Source organism: Carassius auratus, chromosome 18, assembly GCF_003368295.1.
Source record: "Carassius auratus strain Wakin chromosome 18, ASM336829v1, whole genome shotgun sequence".
Lineage (NCBI taxonomy): Eukaryota > Metazoa > Chordata > Actinopteri > Cypriniformes > Cyprinidae > Carassius > Carassius auratus.
The window spans coordinates 17,194,428-17,214,361 of NC_039260.1; the positions used below are offsets into that span (position 1 = coordinate 17,194,428).

Here is a 19,934-nt window from a genome sequence, read left to right on the forward strand (position 1 = left end):
CCCTTGCAGAATCTGTGAAAATATGAGTAAATTTAAAAAAATAAGAGAGCAGTGACCCTTTCCAGCAGTGACTTTATGATTTTGAGATACATCTTATCACAGTGAGGACATTTGAGGGACTCAAACACAACTATTTAAAAAGATTCAAACATTCACTGATGCTCCAGAAGGAAACAAGATGCATTAAGAGCTGGGGTGTGAAAACTTTTGGAATTTGAAGATCAAGGTAAATTTTACTTAATTTGTGTACCGGGAAATATACAAGTATCTTCTGTTGCTTACGAAGGGCAGAACTAAATGGAAAAAAATTACATTTCAACAAAATAAGACAAATTTGGCCATCTTCATTGTGTTCAAAAGTTTTCACCCCCCAGCTCTTAATGCATCTTGTTTCCTTCTGGAGCATCAGTGAATGTTTGAACCTTTTTAAATAGTTGTGTTTGAGTCCCTCAAATGTCCTCAGTGTGATAAGATGTATCTCAAGATCATAAAGTCATTGTTGGAAAGGGTTAAAATATGCAAAGATGCTGGAAAACTGAAGAATCCGCAGGACCTTAAAGATTTTTCTGAAGAACGCTGCTCAGTTTAATAAGCCATAATTATAGTAATTACAATAATTCTAACATACCAAAATACATACACAATTTAATATGCAAACTCAGATCCTGCAAGAGAGAACTGAAGAGGAAAAGAATGTTCACAATGAGTTGGAGACTTTCCTTAAAAGACAGCATGCAGTGAGTACAACTTTATTTTATTAAGTTTAATTAATAAAGCTTTGTAAAGCAAACTAGATTTGTTCTAAACAGGGTTGTGTACCGTGAGAACTCAATGTACCCTAGTTGGTGTGTAGAGCATGAACATCCAATCCTGCTTCTGGAGACCCATGGTGCTCTGCACAGTTCAGCTCCAACTCTGAATGAACTAATCAAGGTCTTCATGATTACTAGGTGCTTCTCAATTGGAAGGTTGCATTGTATCGAGGCTGTGTCCTGCTTAATCCAGTACCTCTGAGGCTTCTAAATATGCTGAAAGAAGGATGCAAAATAACTACTGCTCTCTAATGATCTTACAAATTCAGACAGCCTTCAACAACACTTTATGAAGCTGCAGCCAAGATATGTTTTGCCTTCAGATAAAAAAATAAAAATTAATTTAGTTAAATAACTTAACACAACAGACTTTCAGGAAAGTGTATTGGGGCAGGCTGGAACTGAAATTTGCTGGATATTGGCCCACCAGGAGCAGGATTAGATACCACTGTTAGTGAGGCTAATACCTAGGTAAACACCAAATGACAACCTATGGGCTTTCTCAAAAACTTTTAAGAAGTACCTATTGAAATGTGTTTCTAATTTATTCTGTATTTAAATATTTAACCCTAATTTTAATGATTATAATGAACTTACTTTCTGTCACACCTGGACTCATTTAGTGTGTTTTTGCCCGTGACCCAGTTTGTGTCTTTCCGTGTTTGGTTTGATTAGTTCCCAGGTGTGTCTATTCTATTCCTCATGTGTTCCATGTCCCTGTTAATTTAGTCATGCCATCCACCTGTGTTTCCCCAATTATCCTTTTGTACATAAGCCTTGTCCTTTCAGTTCTGTTTTGTCGGGTCTCCTCACTTGATACTCACGAGCTACTTACGTGTGTCTTCCTCCGTGATCCATGTTTGGATAACTCCTATGTTGGATAATAAAACCTTATTTCGTTTATCCTCGGCTCCGTGTTCCTTCCGGCAGCGCAAACCGTGACACTTTCCCATACTGCTTTAATTTACAAGGAAAGATATTCCAAACAACAATAAAACTCACAAAGTAGCTAGTCACAGCTGTTTCCTGAAACTGTAGTAACATGACCGTTGGTTCAACAATACAGAACTGCCATCGATGGCAATATTTCTGCCAATCAGCCAATGAACAGATTCAAGATCGCAATGAATGTGAGATTATTGTAGTTAAATGGTTACTCCACCCCCAAAAAAGAACATTTTGTCATTAATCACTTACCCCCATGTCATTCCAAACCTGTAAAAGCTCTGTTCATCTTCGGATCACAATTTAAGATATTTCGGACTAAAAACTGGGACTTGAGACTGTCCCATAGACTACCAAGTAAATAACAGTGTCCATAAAAGGTATGAAAAGTCGTCGTCAGAATACTCCATCTGCCATCAGACGTTCAATCTGGGTTATATGAAGCGATGGACAGAATTTTTGTAAGCGAAGAAAACAAAAATAATGACTTTATTCAATAATTCCTTTGTCAACGGTGTCTGTGTCTCTCCATATCACCGTGCTGCATATGCTAGTAGTAGTAAACATTGATCTGATAAAAATAAGTTTGAAACCAAATGTTACCAGATAGTATGTGATTTTGAAAACAATTAAGGTTTCATGTATGTAACAACAGAACTTGCAACCACAGTGTGGCTTAGAATGCATTTGAGCATGCTTTCTGGAATTCTGAAGTCTCAACAGAATTTCCATGCTGCTTTCAGTAAAACTTTACTAATGACTTTGCAAATTCTTGGTGGTTAGGCTTGTTAAAGTTCCTAGTATATATATATATATATATATATATATATATAAAGTTTCAGGTACATGAAGGGAGAACTGTTTGCAAGTCATCCAAATCCTTTGGAATGCATTGCTGTCACTGAACTTTTTGTCCCTAAAAGAACTTACAGGAGAAGTTACAGTTTTGGATCCAGCGGTATGAAAAAGACATGGAGAAGAAGGAGCAAGAGATCACTGCTCTACAGAATAAAAGAAACGTCAGCCAGGCACGAATTCAGGAGCTGTCCAAGAAGGTTTTTATTTAAAACACATCAGCGCTACAAATTTACTGTCTCCTGATAATAAAATACCTTTTTGTACCTCAGTGCAGAGACATGCAAGAAGTTATCATTGAGGACAGAACAGAGAAGGAACACTTGCGTGCACAGCTAGAGAAGGAGCAGAAGGAGAGAGATGCAGCAACTAAGGTAAAATGTAGCTTCATACAGTAGATTCTAGAAAAAGTAGGTCAAAGGAAAATGACTATGAGAAGGTATATCATTTTATTATATATTTACTTTTGAATAGTATATATGATGCAAATTGGTATTTCAGGGCTTTATGCAACTGAACCATGTATGCAAAAGAACTGCAGTCATTATTAAATTCTTTGTAAAAAAAACAGTCAGTTTTGATCAACTTGCATGTGTACACTTCAGAATTTAATTGAGAATATAAATGTGGTCCCGAAGTTGAGTTTAATTAGCAGCCATCCACGGAATGGTGCGTTCATAGTATTATTATTCTTCTGTTTATTCTGCTTCTTTTTCTGCTCTTGAGTCTATGGCAGCCCATAGAACTGCTTGTGGGAAAGTTCTGAAACTCGTTCTATCCTTACGAAAAAGAAGTTTATACAAGTGCACTATTAGTATACTTCTTTTAAACTAAAATCATTGCTGTATGATAGAGGGCGCTAGTACACATCTTCTGCACAGAATTTCACAAAAAATAAAAAATAAAGTGAAGAAGAAGAAAGAACAGCTTCTAACACATGTAACAGGATCATCTGATATAAATAGCATACAAAACTGTAACATTTTGACTGATAAAGAGGCAATAATAACAGTCAAGCTTTGGGGTGTTGATCGTTTTGATTATTCTGAATCCAATTCTTTTTTTAGCTTTTTGTTCAAAATGTTATCTCTTTATTTTTAATGGATCTTACCCACGTTAATGTGTTAAAAAAAAAAAAAAAAAAAGAATCCATGATGCTAGAATAAAATGTTTTTGTTTAAAAGCAGACCCTGTTCTTTCTTTGGATGTTTTGTTTGTTCAGATATTCATCTTACAAAATATATACAAATAAAAAACCTAAATAGGGACATAGTAGCATACTTAAAGTATGATGTAAAGTTCACAAAAGGGCATCCTGCTGATTTGATGATTCAAGATTCAAGATTTTTTATTCGTCACATACAAAATTATGTATAGCATATATAACCAGCAGTGAAATGTGAGTATAACCAGCAGTGAAATGTGAGATAGACTTAGTCAAATGGAGAGTATAAAAGGAGTCATATCAAAAACCTTGTAAACAAATCCATTGTTAAATGAAGTTAACAAAAGAGTTACTTACCGACTCGATCTGGAACTGGAAAAGTATTCACTCTTTCCTAATTTCCAAACTATTCATATTCTGAACCCATTTCTTAGCTTAACAGGCCAGACGGTCTTGATTTTCTGGGTTGAGTCTTTATGAAATGTACAGTTTGTGTTGCTGTTTTAAGCACTGCGTTCAACTCTGCAGGAAGAGTTTTTGCTGAAAGGGCCTCTCTGTGAATCATACAGTGAATGAAACAAATGTGCGGAGCTATTCCAAGAACCAAAGCAGTCCTTTATTTTTCCTTAACATCGATCCCACCCCATCTATGCACACACTGAAACAGTTATCCCCACAAAGACCAAGTACATTCAGTTCACCACTGAGTAAAAAAAAAAAATTCAGTTCATGTGTTTTTCAGTGTTGAGCAAAACAAGCAATTTTCTCTCATGACGGTAGCTGACAATGCAAGTAGTTGGGAGGAGTTGAGATGTCTGTTGATTTAACTAACTTCAATGAAAAAGTCACATTCCTTATTTTCTCAATTAGCATTTTACATTTGACGTTGGTTGCCATTTCAGTAATACTCTGGCTTATGGTGTTGTCTGATTGTGGAATTTTTTCAGTGTCACTTATCTCCAAACAGTTCTACAGATGGTCATTGCTGCTGGACGAATGAGGTTCTCTGCAGTTGTATTAGATTGTTTGGCCTTGGCAACTAAATGCAACACCTCATATGAAGCAGTAAATGCTTTTACTGGCAGAGTGGTTTGGCTCGTCATAGTTTGTTTTTGACTTGTTAATGCTTGATTCTTTAGGGCAAAAAAAGTCAAACAGTTTATCTTTTAACAGTGGATGTTTGGTTTGTAAGTGACGTATCAGTTTCACATGTGTCATTTGCAAGAAGGGTTGCAAAGAGGTGAAAATTTTCTAAAAATCCCTGGAATAAAAAAATAAAAAAATAATTCCTGGAAAGTTTCCAGTTTTCTGTAATATCTCCTACATTTACTGGAAATGTTCCACCTATTTGCAACTCTATTTGCAAGCACCTCTGAACTTGCAACACACTGTGGAAGTAGTTCGTTATTAATTGTGATGCACGTGAATCCGTATTTTATGTACTGTTCATCTTCTGTCGTTTTGATGCTGTGGAGGGTTCGTCATAAGTTTGAAGTCATGATGCTATATCTGACCTTGTGGTCAAATGTTATTATAATTAAGTTTCCCAAAATGCTAATATCTTTTGAGTATATTAGCCTATTGTAATTAAATAAATAAAAAATATAGATACCAATTTTGCCATAGTCAGACGAACTTCCTGTTTGCCATTTTGATTTATGCTAAAACTTCTCCCATATTTTCACCAAATTTGATTCAGATCATCTTTAGACCATGCTGGCATGTCGATATACAAAACGGTTATTGTTTAACACCTCCATAAATTTACTGGAATGATGCCAAAATGCATCTGAGGCTGTATCTCTGTACCTTTGACATATTGACTGCAAACATTGTATGTGCCATTGCAAACCTACACTGACCACATCACATCAATTTGGTAACAGCACTACCTATTTGTCAAAGGTGATAAACCATTCATATGAAGCCATAAACCATTAATAATGAAATTTCCAAAATGCTGATAACTTTTGATTATATTAGATTATTGTAATGATATTCTTTGGGTCATCCTGAGAACATACATACAATTTTTGCCATAGTCTGCCGAACTTCCTGTCAGCCATTTTTATTTGTTAAAAGACTTTTTGAACTCCTACATCATTTGTCCAATTTTCACCAAGTCTGACTCAGATCATCTTCAGAATATGCCAACAAAAATTTGGGGATTTTGTGTTGCTATACAAAAGGGTTATCGTTTGACGCATCAATGAAATGCTGTAATGATGCCAAACTGCATCTGAGGATATATCTTTGACACCAAATGTTATGTGTGCAATTAGGTTTCCATCCACCTTTTTAATGCACATTTATATTGCATCAAAAAAGTCATGTGACTTTGCACTGTGAGATGGGATAACTTGACTAACCAGCAGACCAAACTCGTTTACAGCATCTATATAAGCAAAGTCTGTTGTCAAATTATTTCTGTATAATTGTCTTACATGACTACATTCCTAAACGGCAGCATCCACCTCTGAAAACAATGACCACATTTATTGTGTTTCATCATTTATCATATATGAAAATTGTTACATTCAGTGGCTTCTCCTAGTTTTCTTAGTGATATTTTGTGCCAGTTTACCAGGAAGTGATGATTTTGTTCCCTTGACTCGTTGGATGGAAACTGCTTCATTTGCAAATGTTTTATACAATATTGCAGTTTTACGCATAAGTTTAATTCAATTTTTTGGATGGAAACATAGTTATTGTCACCTCACACTGACTGCACCACATCATTTTGATCAGTGCCACTTATTGATCAAAAGTGATAAAACATTAATATGAAGCCATTAACAAAAGATAATGAAATCTTAAAAAAAAAAAAAAACTTTTAGCTTATAAACAGTTTTGTCCTTGTCATGTGACTGGCCTTGTTAGATTGTTTAATTGCTCATTGAGGCAGCGGGTCTAATGTTCCCAGCCATGCTGACATAACTTATCTTGCCTTCTTTGTGCTTGGCCCCTTAATTACAGCTTGAAGCTATATCTTGAATTGATGTAGTAAATAGAAATAATGGGTTCTGAAATTTATGAAGAAACAACTGAATAAAATAAATTTCAAAAATTCATTATTTTATATTATAAAATATTTTTCTTTGAACAGAAAATTGTATTTCACACATCTGGAAATAAATAGGCATAATACATGCTTTCAATTAGGCCTGTTTACATTAACGACAAAATATGATACCACTAACTATAATGATAATCATATTGGGATTCAGCCCAACAGGCAATAACATGTTTATTGCCAGTGTACCCTTCAGCTATGTTCCATTTACGTTATTGCAGCAATTTTGTTTGGCTGTAATTGTTTTTATTGTTCATCAGCTAAAAAAAAAAAAAAAAAAAAAAAAAAAAACGATTAAAGGGGTCATGAACTGCCTTTTTTGTATTATTTTATACTCTTCTCTGAGGTCAACTTATTATGTTACCAAGATTTGTACAAAAAAATAAAAAATAAATAAATACAAATAAAAAAAAAAATATAATAATTTTGGCATGGTGGATTGTATATTCAGAAGTAATCTGACTGCTATGATTGGCTTACAGTTGTGTATGTGTGACAGCCTACATCCTTCACAGATGGACCCTGCTGTGATTTATGTAAAAAAACACATTTGTACTCAGTTCACACAAAATTATCTGTAATAACAGACAGAAAAATGATGACCACTTAATGAAAACAGTTACTTATACTTGTGTTTTTTTTTTTTTTTAATCTTTCTGAAAACCCTGCATCAAATTGTGCCTTGTTTGTAAACGAATTCACAGTCAAATAAAGTAAACAAGGGATCAAAGTTCTGGAACTTAATTAAAAATAAAGTTTAAAGTTTATTGTTTGCTTTCTGCATACGTCTGTGTTTTCTGCTCTTGTCATTTAACTACTATGTGTGCAAATTAGTGGGCCTTGCTTAACAGGCAGCAAAGTAGTGGAAGGCATTGATCTTCTGTGGAGGCGGTGTTTAGCCACACAATTGACCTATCGCTAAGCCCCGCTCCTGTGTTATCCTTAGTTACTAAGGGTAACACAGCTGTCAGTGAAACCTTCTTCCGAGGTGTTTTTGTTATATTTGAGAAACAGATAGACCTTCAAGTGGGACTTAAATATGCCATGGAGATATATATAAAAGACATTAAAATAAATATATAAAAATTGAGATCACAGTGCAAACGGGAACATTAATAAGGTCATCATTATCACAATGACAACATCCCGGATCAACACCGTTCATATACGGCAGTGTAAAATTTAATTATTTACATTTAACCAGATAAATATGGAGAGGCACTCTCATATGGACCTTCGTTTATGTGTTTTTGACTTTCACTGCACGGTACACAACGTGAGAGCTGTTCGCTATTTAGGTTTGTATGTTAGCATGGACTCAGTAACTTTTAACGTTAACGTTGGCTAGTTTTAGCCAGAGATACCTTGCTGAAGCACAAGATGCCATTAACGTTCTGCTTGAGCTGATGAAAAGTGTAACTTAAAGAGAATCTGATAACCATTTTGATTAGGGTTGAATGCTTAGAGACATTTTGCTCTGTTTTGGTTGGATTTAGGAAATGGGATAAAATAAATTGCCCATCCTTTTACGATACCAGGAATTACCCTAGGCATATCGTTTTTTTCCATTTTCGTAGCATAAACACCATTAAACCGATGCAAGCTTTGGATCTCCCAGTGTTTTTCTATGGTGCTGAAACCTAAGGATGTCAGAGTTCTGCTACTCATGCAACTGATACTCGACTGCTATTGGCTTATATGTGTTCAAGGGGAGGGCCTTACTGATAGGTCAATTACGTCATAAAGTGTCACATTTCACAACCTGTCATTTTGAGTTTTGAGTTCTGAAACTTACAGTATGATTTCATTGCACATTGACCTCTTATATATCAAAATATTAAGGGAATTTTGATTCTCATTTCCTGACCCCTTTAAAGGTGGATGACACAGACATAACATTAGCAGGGGTCACTCATTCTTCATTAAATAATTAATAAACCGTTTTAATAAAACTTTTTTTGCTGAAATACATAATACATGGTCACGTTATGTATCTTTGACAGTATATAGATTGTTTATGTTGCTAAGCCTGGTTATTAAGAATGATGCACAGTAATACAAAAATAGGGAAAATGGTTATATATGTGCTTTATAATAAACAAATCACAGACCAACTGGTTTAATGGACCAGAACTAACTATTTTATAATTATAATCATTACAGTTTTGTTTCTTGGTGTGAGCAGGCTTTTAGAATGCAATTCAGTGCTATTCCTTCTGTAATACTTCTGAATATCTTTACTTAATAAATTAAATTTATTGACATTACAATTTAAATTCTTCATGCTGTGTGTTGTGCCATTTTTTTTTTAGTTGTAACATTTAATCCAATCCCGTTGACACATAGTAAATTTCATGTCAACATGTTAAATTGTTGAAACCAGCAGTATTTACACATTTAATAATAAAAATGTATAATAATAATAATTAAAAATTGTGTACCTAAATCATAAAAATAAAAGGTATAAAGTATTTCAAAATATATATAGTTGCCTATACACAATTCTGGTGCTTGGCCCCTATAAATAACCAGAATAATCAATACATTTGCAAAATGAGGGAGAAAAAAAAATGACTATAATTAATCCTTGATGTACTTGTTTCTCTTTTATTTCGTGTGTCTCTTTTCAGATCCAGGCCTGGTGGCGAGGGACTCTTGTACGTAAAGGATTGGGTTCTCCTAAGAAAGATAAATCCAAGTCTAAAGGTGGCAAAAAAGGCAAAAAGAAGAAGAAATAATTACTGTGACAATATTTTTTGTCAGTTTTTAGTGGCTGCATTATATAAAATAATTACAATAGCCAAGTAAATCTTTGCAAGAGCAGTAAAAGAGTGAGAGTTTCTAAATCAAAAGTGTGTTATAAATCACAGAGATGTGGGTTTATATACAAACAATGGAAATAAAAATTAACTAGAACAAGTTAAATTGTGTAAGGTTATATTCTTTCTTCTTCTTCTTCTTCTCCTTCTTCTTCTTCATCATCATCTTCAAAAAAAAAAAAAAAAAAAAAAGTTTGGAGTAATTTAGCATTACATCACCTCTCAAATAGCTCTACAAGATAGCTGTTTGTAGTCAACAAATCTATCAAGACATTTTTAACTTTAAACCATTGCTTTTAGCCAAAATATGAATCCTATATTAATAACATTGCCATCTTCATGTGAATGAAATAATCCTTTTTATACAAAAATAATTAATTATTATAGAATTTTATATAATTTAACATTCCTTGCTGACATCTGAAGATAATGCCTGCTTATGGGGTAACCTACTGTAAATTACTGTGAGATCATCTGAAATATTCGGATTTTAATTAAGTGCTTTTAGTACAAGACGTCTGAAATGCGACATCTTGTGGTCAGAATATGGCATGTTTCGACGGCATTATTTTGGATGTGATACTTTTTAGACAGCTACACACAAAGACGTTGAAAAGTTTGGGATCAGAACGATTTTTAATGTTTTTTTAAAGCTGTCTCATGTTCATCAATGTTGCATTTATTTAATCAAAAATACATAAAGAAGTAATATTGTGAAATATGAATACAATATAAAATAATAGTTTTGTATTTGAATATACTTTAAATCAAATATAATTTATTTCGCCTGAATTTTCATCAGCCATTATTTCAGTCTTTGGTGTAACATGATCCTTCAGAAATCATTCTAACATGCTGATTTATTATCAATGTTGAAAACTATTGTGTTGATTAATATTTTATTATATACTGAAACAAAAGATGCATGAAAAACAAGTATGACAGCTTATTTGAGGCAACCAAAGATTATGAAACTCTCCTGAAGAGGATCAACACAGTTCTGCATCATAGAGGGAGAATGGAGGAAATAGATGAAACACAACACTCCATGCTGCTGTCTTCTGCAATGGCATCTTTAAAGCTTCACCTGAACAAGGATGTGAAGGGAAAGACTCAATCAAATATCTGTGCTTCCAAGAAATTAACTTGAGATAATCAGTACAGTCTCCACAGACTTCTGCTGGACCTTCATCCTGAACTTCAAGATCTGGACACATTATTTATCTTTGATGGTCTGGATGAAAGCAGAATGACACTGATGATTTCAGATGCTCAAGAAAGTGTCTGATGTGGCTTAGACTTCTTCATTTGATGTGTTGATATCAAACCTCATGAAACAGAAGTTGCTTCTCACATGCTCTCTTAAAGACCACCTCCAGACCAGAAGCAAATCAGATCCCTTCAAAATACATCAATTATTTGAAAGAAATTAAGGGATTTAATAAGACTCAGAATGACGAATATTGCAGGAACAGAATCAGTGATTTGCGTCAACCCAGCAGAATCATCTAATGCATCAAAAGAGCAACAATCATTCACATCATATGCCAAATCCCACTCTTCTGATGTGCTTCAAAAGCTCCTGAAAGAAGACATCAGTTCAGAAATCACTTACATTTCTGACTTATATAGATTCCATTTTAAATCAACATGAAGAATCAAATGCTTGAAAAGAGAGAGATCTACAGAAACATCTGCAGTCCAACAGGTAATTGTGAAACTTATTGAATGGACTTTTTTAAACAGCTCATGAGGGTCAGTATAAGGAGGACCTGGCAGAGAGAGGCACTGAAGTGAATTCTGGCATTTGCATTGACATTTTTAAGGAGGAATCTGTAATTCAACAGAGGAAAGCCTATAGCTTCATCTAAGTTTATTGATGCCTTTTTACCATGCTGGCACATTGAACTTGTATACCCAATAGATGTAGTGCATATAATATAAATAAAGGTGCAGTAGATAAAGTCATTGAGAGTGAAAACAAACACCTGGATCTGCTCATGCAGTTCTTGCTGGACATCTCACTGGAGACCAGTGGATATCATTTACTCCTGCTGACACACAGTGAATAGCCTATAGCACCAGGACCACACACTACCTTAAAGAGAAGGTGAAAAATAAAAATACTATTAATACTAAAGGTGCTTCACGATTAGCCTGGTAATACCAGACTCTGCTACTTCACTTTGCTTCGTAGACAGAGTCTGGAATGGCATAATAGAGAAGTGTTTTCTCTCTCGCTAGGGGGCGCTTGTCTCAAGTTTAAAATCATTGGTTACCCGTAGCCAATCAGATACGTTTAGTTATGACGTATGTTATGCGCCTGTACAGCCGCGTCGAAGCACAGACATCATGCATCGAACTCAAATCTATGACTGAACTTCCACTGTAAACCTGTTGTTAACACATGATGATGCGAGCGAAATACCGGAGTGAACATGGCTGTAAACGACTTTTGCAGTTTGAAAAAGAGTTGAATGTTCTCCATAACAGAGCGAATTGCATCCGGTGTCTCGTTTCCCATTTCCGCGGTCATTTCGGTTTTTGATTTCTCTAACCTACAATGTAAAACTCGGCGCTAAGCATCTACGTCACGGCTCTCGGCCCGCCCTCTGTTCGTTGATTGACCCGGCTGTTTCCAGACCAGGGGGCAAGGAACTCGACCGGAAGTTGAAGTCGGGTGGGGGCTGCCATCTTTTAGCAGAACTTCACTTGCGTTAGCATTCCCATTGACTCCCATTCATTTTGGCGTCACTTTGACAGCGAATAACTTTACATCTGAGGCGTTTAAAGACTCCGTTTGTCCATTATTTATTTCTAAAGACACACGACAATGTATAAAGGGCTCCATTACCTTCTATGTTACATTATGGCCCCGTATAAACAGTTTTTGTTAAAAATAGGCTAACGATTGGGTCATAACCACTCGTCTCTCTGTCGCATTACCGTACAGACAGGAGGAGAAGCTCGCAGGCAATTAACTTAATATGGCGTACTGGCGTTACATTTTAAAATACTATACAAAATAAATAATCAGAATACTTACTCTTGCTCACTCACGACAAAGAACTCCCCGCTCAAGCTCGCCATCTCTGCAAGATTAACGATGGCAGTTTGCACGCAAAGCCACTAGAAGATTTACATCTGTCAGACAGGTTGCTGACGTCATCAAGCTTCGTTTGAGTCTGCGCATCAGAAACGGAAGTGCTAAAAAAACGTTAAAAATGGGCTTCACTTGTCTCAACTGAGTTCCAATGGGGTCGCTGTGTCCATTTCTTTTACTGTCTATGTTCCAGACCGGTGGCAAACAGAAAGCTGTGATGCTGTATCAGACTGAGTACCATAGACAGTAAAAGAAATGGACACAGCGACCCCATTGGAACTCAATTGAGACAAGTGAAGCCCATTTTTATCGTTTTTTAACACTTCCGTTTCTGACGCGCAGACTCAAACGAAGCTTGAGGATGTCAGCAACCTGTCTGACAGATGTAAATCTTCTAGTAGCTGTGCGTGCAAACTGCCTTCGTTAATCTTGCAGAGACGGCGAGCTTGAGCGGGGAGTTCTTTGGCGTGAGTGAGCAGGAGTAAGTATTCTGATTAATTATTTTGTATAGTATTTTAAAATGTAACGCCAGTACGCCGTATTAAGTTAATTGCCTGCGAGCTTCTTCTCCTGTCTGTACGGTAATGCGACAGAGAGTCGAGTGGTAATGACGCAATCGTTAGCCTATTTTTTACAAAAACTGTTTATACAGGGCCATAATGTAACATAGAAGGTAATGGAGCCCTTTATACATTGTTGTGTATCTTTAGAAATAAATAATGGACAAACGGAGTCTTTAAACGCCTCAGATGTAAAGTTATTCGCTGTCAAAGTGACGCCAAAATGAATGGGAGTCAATGGGAATGCTAACGCAAGTGAAGTTCTGCTAAAAGATGGCAGCCCCCACCCGACTTCAACTTCCGGTCGAGTTCCTTGCCGCCTGCTGAGTACAGAAGCGAAATGAAATTGAGCGGAAGTAGGAAGTCTGACGTAGTCAGGCTACTTCACGATGCCATAGAAGAATGTTTTGTCTAAATTGTTCTATAAAGAACTTTTAAGGCCCTGATATACTTCAAAGAAGTTTGTTTTCATTCTTCGTTTTGGGGCAAAAAGAAGTTCGAAAAGGCTGAATGTTGCTATACTGTTAACAAACTTTCCTACTCCCCACATGCTGCTGGAGGTGGGGTGTAGATTAATGTAAACATGTATCACGACGCTTGCACGTATGCCCTTAACACAACAACGATGAAATGAAAAAGTGTAGGTAATCTAGGTGTTAGACAGGCCCCAATTGTCTGAATATTATAGATAAAATAATAATGATTAGCAGCAGTCAAGTATCATGTTTGCAATACAAAAGAACCTTTCCATAATCAGTCCCTTATGGGAAGTGTGAATGGCTCAGTCTGAAAACTGAGATGTGGGGAAAAACAATATAGGAGTCAGTTTGTTACTTAATTTATCATTGTTTATTTATTTTATTAAACTGGATAAATTGTTAAAAAAAAAATTATATATATTGTATGTGGTGTCATGATTTACTTTTTATAAAACAAAGGTTTATTATTGTATTTGTTTGAAATTTCATTTACTCTATACCCTTTAAATTCGCTTATTTAAAGAGCAACAGCATGGTGTGACATCTATTTGAAACACGTATTTGGTACTTTGTACCTCAGTGCCTTTCACACCAGGAACCTTTTCATAGTGCCAGAACTAATTGTAGAATTACCCACTTTTAGGTGTTTTTGCACCGCAGGAACTATGTGCGATTTTAGTACTGGACTTCCTTTTTCGAGAACCAAATTAGCTACTTCTATGGAGCAGGGTCTAACCAGCACAACTGGTACTAACCGAGACGTAAGTAGACATTGATCGGCCAGAAGCATTCGAAAACGCCCTCACCCACCATGATTTAAAGTATGATGACCAGCGCTAAATATACAGACTTTGAAGTGCAGGCACTTGTAGCAAATGTAGCACTGCCAGTTGTTGTTGGAGATTCTTAATCCTCCTTTCTGTGCTTTCTATCGCTTTACATATACGTCGACATTCTTAGTCCATTATTGTGAAACCCGCGAGACACAACAAAAACACAGCTCCGATCACAGCGTCCTCCATCCTCCTGTTGTTAACATTATTTTTCTTTGTTAACGTTGTTGAACGCCATGCATAAATTACATCGCTGTCGACCGGCTTACATTACTTCCTAGTACATACACTCGGTGCGAATGAAACCCTTTAAATGGTAATGGGAAATAGTTTGCGCAAAATTCTACCAGCTCTTTAGTACTGTACATTTAGTTCTGGAACTAAAGCAGTGAGATAGGCCATATTATCTTTACTCTTTCCTTTCATTATTTTCATAGCTTTGGAAAACTTGTCTCGGATGTTTCTCTGCATCGCTTTTTGCATAACTCCGGGTTGTCAGCACCCAGCTTCGTTGCAATTTTTTTTCTAGGAATTAAATACTTTCTCTGAATCTTTAAAGTCTCTCCATGAGCGATTGTACAGGTGCAGATATATTTGTTTAGATCAGCTCTTCGACGCTCCATTGTATTGAGGAGATGTTGCTCTACTGTAGGACCTCCTCAGAATGAGGAATGACCAGAGAGAAAAAATAAATAAATAAATAAAATACAAATAATAATATATATTCGCTTGTCAAAGAAGGTGTAGTTTCAGAACACACCTACCGATTGTGTAACCATCATGGACCGAAAGCTCATAGGTGTTTAGGAGCCAAAGCGAACATCAGAAGAACCTTCCTATGGCCTGACATCCAATTTTTACAAATTCTTTTGGGTTGACCTGAAAGGTTTTTATTGGACGCTATAAGGACATTTTGAGCAATAGGACACTTACACCTACAATGAAACAGGGTTTAATAACTCTCCTTCCCAAACAAGGCAAAGACAAAAGATGAAACCCAGACCCTCTGGGATGCTTTCCAGTACTGGATCATGTACGATACACAAAATATCCCAATGTTAACATATGAATACGTTAAATTTGGTCTTCAAATAGAGAACAGAACAACTGAGTTTGGAGTGAATAATCTGATTTTAATGGCAAAATATTTCATACACAAATGTCGATTTCTTAAAACATCCCCTGTCTTTAATGCCTTTCTAAATGATATAATTTTGTATAAACAATCCCTGAAATGTTGCAAAACAAAAAAAGCCCCATTTTTTTATGAATACTTATGCAAACTCATTCCTTAGTGTCTACTGCTGAGTCTCTTGGTCTCTTATCCCTTTTATTTAATTTTATTTTATTTATTTTTATTTATTTATTAATTTTTTTGGAAAATGCATCAACGTTGTACTCCATGTTCAATTAATTTTGTAAGATTGACTGAATAAGAATACAATGTGCCTTGTTGTATGTTTGATATATGAATCTTTAATAAAAAAGAAAAAGAAAAAAGAACCTTCCTGTTTCACATTTTTTTTTTCTTTTTTTTCTTTTAGGGGGGGGGGGGGCAAAAGAAGGTTCGTATAAAAAGGTAAGAAAGAGATGTTTTTTGAAACCTTATAATAAATAAAAACAAAATGCAATGATGTGGAAATTTCAAATTTCAACATTTTACTCAGAATATAACATAGATGACATATCAAATGTTTAAACTGAGAAAATGTATAATTTTAAGGGGAAAATAAGTTGATTTTAAATTTCATGGCATCCACTCTTCTTTTTATTACAGTCTGCAAACGTCCGGGCACTTAGGAGACAAGTTGCTCAAATTTAAGAATAGGAATGTTGTCCCATTCGTGTCTAATACAGGCTTCTAGTTGCTCAACTGTCTTAAGGTCTTCTTTGTCGCATCTTCCTCTTTATGATGCACCAAATGGTCTCTATGGGTGAAAGATCTGGACTGCAGGCTTGCATTTTCAGCACCCGGATCCTTCTTCTACCTAGCCATGATGTTGTAATTGATGCAGTATGTGGTCTGGCATTGTCATGTTGGAAATGTTGTTCTATCTAGAACTTGGATATACCTTTGGCATTGATGGTGCCTTTCCGGATGTGTAACCTGCCCATGCTACTGCACTCATGCAACCACATACCATCAGAGATGCAGGCTTCTGAACTGAGCGCTGATAACAACTTGTCCTTGTACTCTTTAGTACCGGATGACATGGCGTCCCAGTTTTCCAAAAAGAACTTCAAATTTTGATTTGTCTTACCACAGAACAGTTTTTCACTTTGCCACAGTCCATTTTAAATGAGCCTTTGCCCAGAGAAAATGCCTGTGCTTCTGGATCATGTTTAGATATGGCTTCTTTTTTGACCTATAGAGTTTTAGCTGGCAACGGCGAATGGCATGGTGGATTGTGTTCACCGACAATGTTTTCTGGAAGTATTCGTGAGTCCATGTTGTGATTTCCATTACAGTAGCATTACTATATGTGATGCAGTGCAGTCTAAGGGCCCGAAGATCACGGGCATCCAGTATGGTTTACCGGCCTTGACCCTTACGCACAGAGATTGTTCCAGATTCTCTGAATCTTTGGATGATATTATGCACTGTAGATGATGATAACTTCAAACTCTTTGCAATTTTTCTCTGAGAAACTCCTTTCTGATATTGTTCCACCATTTTTCGCCGCAGCATTGGGGGAGTTGGTGATCCTCTGCCCATCTTGACTTCCTAGAGACACTGCTACTCTGAGAGGCTCTTTTTATACCCAGTCATGTTGCCAATTGACCTAATAAGTTGCAAATTGGTCCTCCAGCTATTCCTTAAATGTACATTTACAGGAAGTGTCCTCATAAACAATGTTTAGGTTGTAGTACCCATGTCATTATACACATTTGTGTCCTCATAAACCATATATACCATTACTCTCTCTCTTTCTCTCTCTCTCAAACACACACATACACACACATTTACAGTATACAGTAGTTGTTGAATGTTCCTTCTTGTATTCCGCTATCTTCTTGAGTTCAGATAACTGTGATCTTACACTAATTACAAACAAAACAAATGCTCATGTCATCCTGTCTGAAGGGAACAGAAAGATCACGTATGTGGAAATACAACAGCTATATTTTGATCATTCTGAGAAATTTTATACATGTCCTCAGGTTCTGTGTCAAGAGAGACACTGAAGGTTGAATGGAGCAGTGCAATTTAAATCAATCAAAGGAAAGTAAGGAGTGACTGTTGGTATGGATACATTGAAAAGCCCTGGAGCCTGTTCTGATCTGCTAATGGATTCACTGTCTGGCACAATGATGTGAGCTATAACATACCTGCCCATTTACCACAATCTAATAGAGAAGGAGTCTATCTGACCAGCCAGTCCTTTTACAGTTCTTACATAAAACTTTTATTTTGGTTTTATGGGGTCCAGTGTGTTTGTGCATAAGTTGTTTCAGGTTATGCTTATATATATATATATATATATATATATATATATATATATATATATATATATATATATATATATATATATATTATATATATATATATTATATATATATATATATATATATATATATATATATATATATATATATAAAAATGTCAATCAAACCTGTTTTCAGAAGGTATATGCATTTAATTTGGCCTTTAAAATACCCCACTGCAAATCAAAATATGAGGGAACATCCAAATCCAAAGTGTATGGCAATACACATTACCATATTTCTATATTTTTCTATATTTTTACAAATTGCTTACAACTGGGATATTGTAATTAAATATGAGTGTAATCCCAAGTGAGATTAAAGCTTGAAAAATAATCACTAAAACTCTGAGGAATGCTGGCATGAGGAATGCAGGAACCTGAGCTTTTCTGATTCCAGGAGTGATTTTCTTTTGCAGGATTTACTAGAGCACCATTGGAGAGAGAGGAGAGAGATCTCCTTTCCCTTTGTGATTCAGAAAGATCTGTGTCATCCCAGCTGACATTATTCTAACTGTTCTATCTGTGCTCCTGGTTCTAAATTGACAAGCACAGCAGTTGAAAATCTGTGGAAGATCACATCACTTGATGGCATGTAAAAGTTATCATCTGTTATTGTTCGTGAGTGTTATGGATAGTCTGTGTTTGTGTCTGTTTCTCTGTGGATTTTGTTTTTATGGAGGTTCATTGTTTTATTTATTAGCACACCTGTGGCCTGTAGCACAACACTGGTTTCAGTTTTTACCCAGGTAAGTTCACGTTTAGTTTGAGCAAACTCTGAGTTCTCAGGCTCAAGAAGGTGCGTTGGTTTTTAGCAGGGTTCGTCGCTATGGTAACTTACGCTACATTAACCACCCTGCTCCGGACTGGTTTTATTCTGGGTTAGAGATCATAAACCCAAACTGGACCAATCAGCTGTGAGCAAAGTGACATATATCTGATGCAGTGAAGCCACTCGCCCTTATCTCTCACTCCAAATTAAAGCAGTTTACAGTCAAGGAATTTTAGAAACAAAATTGGAAGACTTTTGCAACTACTTATTTATTATATTCATATTATATTCATTGAAATTGTTTATAATTTGAATAATATATTAATATAATTATTACATGAAGTGGCAATAAATTTTAAGCTTCGTATTTAAAGTATATATATATATATATATATATATATATATATATATATATATATATATATATATATATATTATAGGTGGGCATAGATTAATTTTTTTTAATCTAGATTAATCTCACTGTGATCTTGAAATTAATCTAGATTAATCTAGATTAAAATGGCTCATTCGAATTCTGCCGACGGCATTCAGAATATGTGTGTTACCCAAATAAAATTGACAAACCGTAAGTCTTTGAGAAGGGGTTTATCAAGCTAGATGGTGCATTAGAAATGTACATCTCCTGTTTCCAAAATGCATCACAAACTGCTTGAAAAAGCTGTAATTCCACATTGCACAAGCGGGGACCCGGTGAAGGCTGTACCAGTGGGCCCTGTTTGAAATTGTCTAATTTGTATGTTTGTTTATTTTTATTTATTTGTGCTATTTACGCAATGTTTAAGGTTTTTTCAAGTTTGTAGGTGTCAAGGTACAGAAACTAAACAATTAAATGTAAAAAGCACTGGATAGTCTTCAATGTAAAAATGAAATATACAATGAAACCTACATTTATTCAGACACCTTCAACATTTCTCACATTATTACAGTTTTGCTATATATATATATATATATATATATATATATATATATATATATATATATATATATATATATATAATTATTTTTGTTTTGA

The 19,934-nt window shown here is 35.4% G+C and overlaps 1 protein-coding gene across 2 annotated transcripts in view; it reads left to right on the top strand.

Annotated features, from left to right (window-relative positions):
* Nucleotides 1-9,770, top strand: part of drc9 (dynein regulatory complex subunit 9) — a 32,511-nt gene extending 22,741 nt beyond the window's left edge. For both annotated transcript variants that reach the window (XM_026287831.1, XM_026287832.1), the window contains exons 6-9: nt 663-737; nt 2,681-2,812; nt 2,885-2,986; nt 9,481-9,770. In XM_026287831.1, coding sequence (XP_026143616.1) covers nt 663-737; nt 2,681-2,812; nt 2,885-2,986; nt 9,481-9,588 — 417 coding nt within the window. In that variant the 3' untranslated portion in view covers nt 9,589-9,770. The remainder of the gene's footprint in view (nt 1-662; nt 738-2,680; nt 2,813-2,884; nt 2,987-9,480) is intronic.
* Nucleotides 9,771-19,934: the final 10,164 nt, after the last annotated feature.